Source organism: Chionomys nivalis, chromosome 24 (genome assembly GCF_950005125.1).
Source record: "Chionomys nivalis chromosome 24, mChiNiv1.1, whole genome shotgun sequence".
NCBI lineage: Eukaryota > Metazoa > Chordata > Mammalia > Rodentia > Cricetidae > Chionomys > Chionomys nivalis.
In genome coordinates, this window is record NC_080109.1 from 3,045,516 (window position 1) to 3,053,643 (window position 8,128).

Genomic DNA, 8,128 nt, shown 5'->3' on the forward strand with positions numbered 1-8,128 from the left:
TAACTGAACCGCTGAGAAGGGCCAACAAGAGTCTCCAAGCCTCTGGGGTTTGCCCGGGTAGCAGTGATGAATTCTGGTAGAGATGTGAGGTACATGCTAAAGAAGGAAGAGGCAATTCCTGATCAAACCCTGCAGGAGCTGCGAGCGTCAACCTGCTGGAGAGACGGCTGAGCCTCAGGCCTCCCTCCCAGCTTCTTGGTCAAAGGGGGCATGACAGAAGACAAAGACTAGGTATAACAGGATGTAAAGTTTATATACAAAGAATATAATGTTTATCTGAAATATTTACAGTGTTGGTTAAAGCAATATTTTTACAACTTCTCCGGGTAAACTACTACGTATATTACAAGTAAGCTACAATGATTTAATTTGCAAATATGAAAAAAATAGAGTAAAAATGCTTTAAACAAGGTTTAAAATGCTCAAGCCAATTTCTAAGACTGTATTTGCTTCGTCCTTTATGTGACGCTTTCATGCAACGAGGAGTGGTTAATTGTACTCTTATAAACTGAAGTTCTGTAGCTGGGATGGGACGCATGCAACGGGCGAAGGTAATGAGGGTGGGAAAGGAGCGATGAAGCCGAAGCTGGAACAGAGCAAGATGTCGAGATAACAGCCAGCTTTATCTCAACCACGTCTGGGACCCACAAGGGTAGACCACAGAGAAAAATGAAACAATTTGCCTGGCATGGCAACCTTAGTGCACAGAACAAACCAACGGACTGACCAGAGAGGGAAGATGCCCCTTAGGTCACGGTACTACTTACTCAAAACTAACCTTAAAACGAGCTGTTTTCAAACTTCATAAAAAGAGTCACGATTTTATTAGCTTGGATATTTCTACAAGATCTGGACGGGCTTTCGCTCTATGTGAAAACAGCTATCCGTTCCCGGGGCCTCCTAGGGCCTTATAACTCAGGAAACGTTAGGGATACACACATGCAAGAGGCAGGGCAAGCTGCTCCAAGTTGGGGCCGGAGAGTTCAGGACTGTGCTTGGGAAACCGGAAGTGAGTTCGCAGAGCGGAAGTGATCCACCGAGCCCAGGGCCCACTAGCAAACTAGCATTGCAGCTTGCGGATGCTGCGGGAGATGCGCTTGAATTCTCGCTGGCCCTTCTGCCACCGTTTCACCGAGGTGATCACCAGCTCCCCACCCTGCTTCTGTCCCATGACCAGGTAGGGCGCGTTGATGTCGTTCATCTCCTCACAGGTGCACTGCAGGCTGTCTTTGAGCCACAGCACCGATTTCTTCAGGTCCCTTTCAGACACACCGTTCAGCTTGTAAATGGTCTTGCTCTTGGTTTCCAGGATGATTTTGGTGTCTCTGTTGATGTAGGTTATCTCCTTCACTTTGATTTTCAGTGCTGCAAAGACAAGAGGGGCGGGGACAACATAGAACATGAGTTATGATGAGGGAGAGCCGGGTAGTGTTAGCTTGGCTGTCTGTTCTGTGCTTGGCCTGTGGGAGGAAGAGGAGAGTCCTGTAACTAAAAAGATGAGGGCCTGGAAGAAGCTTCTGTGCTGGTAAGCCCCTTGGCATGTGGTTCATGCCACCCTCAGCAAACGACTCCCCTACTGGAGGAGACTTCAGCATGGGGAGAAATGCCTAACTCTTGGGTGAAACATGAGTCTCCCAGGCTGCAAAGGTTAAACTGGGCTTATTCGGTCACAGAGGTTTCTGGACAAACCTGTGAGGAAATGGCACCACAGTCACCGCTTTCTGAAGAACAGATTACAGGGGAAGGAGAGTGGACCTAGCAGCTGCTTTTGATCTGGGAAAAGTAACAAGGACGAAAAGTATGCAAGTCTCCTTTTTAAGAGCACAACATGTTTAGCCATAAAAGTTTTTCTGAAGACTTCATCCTCATGTGCTCTCATTTGCCCGGCCAAGGCCAAAGCATTTACAGATCACGTATGTACTCTTTCCAAAACGTGTATGTAGAGTCATTAGAACGTTGAGACCAAAAAGTACGTTGTTTACTATAAAAGACACATTTTATAGCCACGAACACGGCTTTGGGAAATACACACACTGGGATTAAGTTTCAGGACTCCACACATGCAGGAAAAGGATAGAATTTTCAGGTTAGAAAGGGTCATCCCATTAAAAGCTCATTAGTACACGAAGATGCAAATTTAGAGAGTGGCCATGACTTGTCCCAGGCCACCCAGGTCGCTGTGTCCCAGCTCAGTCCCAAAACCTCTGTCTGCACTACCACCGTGTTCTTTGGAGGCAATGTCAGATTCCCGTCCTTGTGAAGCATTCAGCTCCACTCCAGTGAGTCCTAAGACTCTTGGTACCACCGACAGCTGTAACAGATGACACGCGTGTATGACTCCCCAACTTTGATGGGGTTTAATGCCTTGTTTAAATTAGTAATAGTGAAGAATTTTGTGTGTGGATGTCTTTGAGGTTTTCTTCTCCTTTTAAAAATAATTCAGACAGGGAATTCAACTGAGCTGACTCTCCAGCCAAAAAGGAAATAAATGATGGGTACTGAACTCAGTAAAGCAAGGGTGCTGTGGCTTGGTGAATGGGTTTTGTCTGATACGGTTCTCATCTGACCCACAGTGCTGACCCCTCAGAGTTTAAGGAATAAACCGTGTGGAAATGTCACATGAGAGGCCACCATGGGAACCGACTGTACATTAGCGAAGAGTGTATTCTCTAACACAGAGGAGGCCAGTGCAAGGCTTCACCTGATCAATGGTACACTCCTGAGCGTTAACCCCAGAAGAATTATCATTTTGAGCTGGAAGTATGTTAACTACCCTTCTTTAGCTCTAAAACATACGTCATGGGGAAGTGGGGTTCTTCCTTAGACTTGAAGCTGAAATAAAACATAGGGAATTAAAGACCCCAAATAACATTCTTGCTCTGGAAGGTATGGCTGGGGGTACAGGGTGTGGCAAGAGGCACAGGTGACAGTCCCCACTCAGTGGCATGCTGTATATGGGGGTGGGAGCAGTCAGAGGTGACCTAACCTGCCCTGTGGAGGTAAGGAGGGGCCTTTCATCCCTCGGTTTCAAATGTGTGGTTTGGGTGGGAAGTGCTGTGTGCCTGGACGCTGCAAGTTCAATCAGCTCCATTGCTCCGCTGTTCCATCTGCTTACCTCCCCAAAGAACAGAGACAAAATGAATCACTTCCTCATTGTCCCCATCGGGGACAGAGGATAGCGCTCCTGATTGCTGCACCGTACGGCACACTCACGCTGCTTCTTTGTCCCAGACCTTCGTACGGCATTTTCCCTCAGTTTGTCTTCTGTGAGGGAAGCCACAGAGCAAGCAAGTGGCGTGTGTGGTCTCCTACATGTATCTGCTTTGGAGTCCCATGAAAGTCAGAAGAGAAATCTTAGGCCAGGAGAAAATATTTCAGATTCGTAAATTTCACTAAATAATCATCTGCCTTGTGGCAGTAAAGGATTGTGAATTGTAAGACTCTTGAGACTGGACACTGCCCACCAATGAATGCCTGGCCCTGTGTTAGTTTGAGGTCTGTATGTTTGAATACAGGCATAGGAAACCTGATGGGTCCCTTGCGTGACTCCTCCCGTGGGAAAGGACTTGGAACTCTAGTGCTGCTGCTCTCCCACCTCGACAGTGTCAAGTCTCTCCTGTGTCAGGGGTATAGGTCAGGAACCGGGCACGGCACGACTCAGGACACTTCCTGAGACACGATGGCCTGAGACTTCAGGGTGGCAAGGTCGTTGTCAACAGGGGCAGCCTGGCCCAGTTTCCCCAGCCCGAAGGGTTTGCTGAGTGTTCAGAAATGTCAATATGGATCTCTTAGAATCCGTGTGGCTTCGTGGACCAGTGGCCTTCTATACTCACCAATAACTTGCAAAATCTGACAGAACAATACTCATCCCTCTAATACAACCAAGGATGCCTGTTCATTGGAGGATTAAAACAGCAGTGCATTCTGGGTAAAGTCCTTGGCCACGCCTGATTCTGATTCTGGCTTTGCGTCTGTGTCTAACGCGACTCGTCCCTTCCCCTGGGGACTTGAGGATGGTAGGTAGGTCCAAGTGGTGTTCTCTGCGAAGATGTTTTTCCTCCTATAACCCCCTTAGGAACGTGACTTAATGTTTGAGCTCCGTGGATAACACTGCTCGTAGAGTCCCTACTTCGCCTGTCCCACGAGCCACAGCATCACCTAACCTGGAAAACTTCCTTCTTTCCTGACTCTTTGTAAAACGGTGATAAATGTGTCACTCTGCGCTACAAAGAGGGTGGAAATATTTTCATTTGGTGCCAGAGCAAGTGTTTATTTGGGGCCAGTTTAGGGGCTTGAATCTATTTTGCTGAGGGTCACGTGTGCTTTCTCGTTTTTGGCGCACCTCTCAAGCATCTGAGAAAGACACACAGCACAAGATTCTGTACTTTGGCATGCACACACACACAAAAGCCAAACAGAGATTAGAAGTTAGCCATTGGGCACCGGCAATTTGAGAAATTCTCATTTGATTATTGTTTAAGGAAATGGAACATGATCCAGGGTGAGTCCGTACGAGACAGTTAGACACGATGAGAACTGAGAACCAGGCAGTGCCTAGGGAGCAGGCGACACGATCACGTGCCACCTAGCCACATCTGGAGACTGCATCCTGGTTTACACTTTAGCTTTCCCCAGCCAACGAATGGCTGTGGCGTCTGCAGCTGTTGTCAGTTACTTACCAAAATCATTTTTACAAAGCGTTTCCATGATATCGTTGTCATCTTCGTTTTTAGTCTTGCAGGCTTCACACACCTTCGGAGCTAGAAACGTGAGAAAGAGCTTCAGTGAGTCTGCTTCAACAGGGACAGCAGGCGGCCATTGTCCCATGTGACCCTGCTTCTGCCTCCTCTATAAAAATAGGGCCCCTCGTTGCTAAGTGCTGCACTTTCCATTTCTGGTTGGGCGAAATAGAATGACTGCACATCCTGCCTAATAGCACTGTCCCCCAAACCAAAAGGGAGTCGCAGACAGTGGATCTGTGGGTGCTGCAAGATGACCCAGAGGCTGCAGCTTTTCAGTTCATCCTCCTCACTCCTGGGATGAAGTCAGTCATTCCTGAGTGTCTGTTTAGAAAGCACAAGAAGATCCAAACCCCAGAGGGACGGGAAGATGTATGACGATAAAGTACGGTAGAGAGATGGTTCTAATCCGCAGGAAGGGCAGAAAACCCCTCCTGCTCAGCAGGGAGCTTGGTCTGGGGGACTCTTCTGGGCTGGGCGGGATGGCTAGCAGCATGCTGTGGGGGAACCCACAGGGCCTGTTTGCATCTTGGAAGCACAGCTCAGTAATTCCAACAGCCAGCTCTCACTGGCTCCCCTTCACCTTCCACTTCCTGCCAAGTTTGTGTTTGACTGACTTATTTCATTATTCCCCTCCAGATCCCTGGTACAGGAGCTTGTTGCCTATCCTATGCAAGCAAACAAACTCCAAGACTAGCTGATTCAGAGGAAGGAAAACTTTCTGTGGGCTTTGTCTGAGCAGGGCCAGGGATTCTGTGTGTTCACACAGCTATCGGCCTAAGACTGTTGTAAGAGAACACATGCTCATGAAAAAGAAGAAAACATGTTTTTTCCTGCTGATTTATAAACATGCCTTAATGTTGTCTTTAAAATTTGAATGCAATTATATAGGTTTTCACTAGTATGCAATTGAATTTTCACACACGCACACACACACTCACACACACACTCTTTCGTGACTCATAATAGAAAAGATACCTGATTTAAAAAAATACCAAAGAGCAGAATTTGCAGGCATATGTGCTTATTTTGAAGGAAGACAGTGAATTTTGGAGAAAATACCTAGTTTACCAAAAGCAAACCACACAAAATGCCTCAGTTCTCCCCATCCTGAGAGAAACACTTCTACTGGGGAGGGCTCAGAATGTCTATGAAATGCCACCAACCTGTATTGGTTACTCTGGTATATGTTGGACAAATGTTTGAAAAATGCCAAACATTTGCAATAAATTAGAAACCTAACCAATAAGATGATTGCAGACTCATGGTGCCTGCCAGGAAAGATTGCTAAACAACTTTGTATTTTCTTCAACTAATGATGTCTGCAGGAAAACAATTAGAGATTGAAAGGGAGACGCTGCCGGTCCGGGAGAGGGATTAGGAGCCCCTTTCTATTTTAGAGGGCCTAAATCAGCTCAGACACATTGTATACTTTTTCCTTTCAGGAAAAATAGCAAGCGCCCATGAGGTTTTCATTGCTTTGACGGTGCTTGCCTATGAATTTCTCTCTGTTTTCTAAAAACTTGAGGGAACTCTTTTGCATGATTTTCTCCAGCTAATTAAAACCACTCCTCAGATAAAAGCTGATAGTAACAAAAAGACGAATCCTGGAGATTCCCTTTATCCTCTCTTCCTCCATCACCTGGGCAGTTAAAACGGATATCCAGGATTCCACTCGCTCCCAGCCAGTCTTCACTTTATCTCCGAGACCTAAATTGGCAAAGGACAAAAAGTAGCTCAAAGGGCGATCGGTGTGTATCGTGTGTTCTTGTCCAGTGGGACAGGAACGTGAAGAGAGGGGCTAAGCAGAATCCTCTGGCCTGGGTGTTCATCCCCAGTACCCGGCCATGCTAAACGCTTTCAGAAGCGTGGCCGCAGAGCAAGCATCTCCAAACAAGAACTGGCACTTTGGTTTGACTTTCTTAACTCCCTAAGGGGAGCTGTTATAACCAGAAAGGCGTTTTGGCAAGGGGTTGGATAGCTCATGTTTGGTACACCGTATGGCAGCAGATCAGGGCAGGGAGGGAGCTTCAGCCATCTCTAAGACTGGAACCCCCAGCCGGGACTAACCAGGATGTGGAGTGGAGGCTACGGGGTCTCCCCGCCCCCAGTCCTAGCACCTCGGGCTAGTTGGGAGTGAGTGGAACGAAGACGGAAGGCTTACCTTCCTCTGTCGCCGGCAGGAGGTGGTCGCTGCTAGCGAGGGGGATGCAGAGGTCGTTGTCCTGCGGGAAACGGTCGCATTCCAGCATGTCGGGCCAGGGGAAGCCGAAGGCGGACATGACCGGGGCACAGCGATCCTTCACCTGCACGCAGAGAGAGTGGCACGGCTGGATAGTCTCATCTAGGTCATCTAGGCAGACAGGGGCAAAGAGCGAGCACAGGAACTTCTTGGTGTCTGGGTGGCACTGCTTCATAACCAGCGGAATCCAGGCTCCCGCCTGCTCCAGCACCTCCTTCATGGTCTCGTGGCCCAGCAGGTTGGGCAGCCGCATGTTCTGGTACTCGATGCCGTGGCAGAGCTGCAGGTTGGCCGGGATGGGCTTGCAGTTGCTGCGCTTGTAGGAGAAGTCGGGCTGGCCGAAGAGGAAGAGCCCACGCGCCGAGCCCAGGCAGCAGTGCGAGGCAAGGACTAGCAGTAGCAGCGAGCCAGGGCCCCGCGGCATCGTGGACTTGCGACCCCCGGGGTTGGAGGGGGGGCGGAGGCGCCGAGTCGGGGAAGCGCGAGGCAGCCGGAGCCTGAGTTCGTCCCGGACCGGCTCGCTCTGCCCGTGAGCTCTGGAAAGCCGGCGCCACGAGTGCGCGAAGCCGGGCGCTGGGAAGTCGGCGCGGGCAAGGCGCTGCAAACCCGCGCACAGCTCCGGGGGGCTCGACCCGGGGGAGCAGAGTGAGCGGCGGTTGGGGCCCAGCCAGAGTTTTCTTGGCCTTTTTTATGCAAATCTGGAGGTGGAGTGGGGAGCAAGGGAGGAGCCAGCCCGGAGTAATCTGAGGAGGCAGGTCACTACTTTCTGGAACTGGTTTTTCGTTAAGAATGCCCCTCACGCGCTAACTGGCAGGAAATTCGGGCTGCGCCCCCTCCCCGATGCAGCAGCCGCTGCGCGCACTCTCTGGCAGCCCCCTTGCAAGCAGACTAGCGAGGCCCCTGCGTCCCACTGCGCGCGAGCAGAGAGTGAGGCCGAGGCAGCGAAAGTTAGGGGCACGCGTGGAGCAAGGCTGGCAGCCTCGCGGCTGGGTTTGGGCTGGAACGTGTTTTATGGCGTACGTGGCCTGCACGCTTATTGATGTTCCGCAGTCCTTGGTATCAGCACTGTGTCCCCGGGAAACCACGAACCGGCAACTCTGGGCTCTTTGTGCCTCAGGGTTTCAGCCTAGGACTGCATGCTCCAGGC

At 49.9% G+C, this 8,128-nt stretch overlaps 1 protein-coding gene across 1 annotated transcript; it reads right to left on the reverse strand.

Moving 5' to 3' along the window:
* Positions 1-249: 249 nt before the first annotated feature.
* Positions 250-7,720, reverse strand: Sfrp2 (secreted frizzled related protein 2). The gene is made up of 3 exons (XM_057757065.1): positions 6,904-7,720; positions 4,680-4,760; positions 250-1,365 (listed from the first exon to the last, which is right to left on the reverse strand). Exons 1-3 carry the CDS (start codon positions 7,403-7,405, stop codon positions 1,061-1,063), a joined length of 888 nt encoding a protein of 295 aa, XP_057613048.1. The 5' UTR covers positions 7,406-7,720; the 3' UTR covers positions 250-1,060.
* Positions 7,721-8,128: the final 408 nt, after the last annotated feature.

What these genes read in the sequence shown, in the direction of transcription:
- Sfrp2 (XM_057757065.1), bottom strand. Translation starts at nt 7,405, where the DNA reads ATGCCGCGGGGCCCTGGCTCGCTGCTACTGCTAGTCCTTGCCTCGCAC. An exon ending in CCTGCCGGCGACAGAGGAAG is followed by an intron (nt 4,761 to 6,903) that starts GTAAGCCTTCCG and finishes TCACGTTTCTAG; the next exon opens with CTCCGAAGGTGTGTGAAGCC. An exon ending in GCTTTGTAAAAATGATTTTG is followed by an intron (nt 1,366 to 4,679) that starts GTAAGTAACTGA and finishes TTGTCTTTGCAG; the next exon opens with CACTGAAAATCAAAGTGAAG.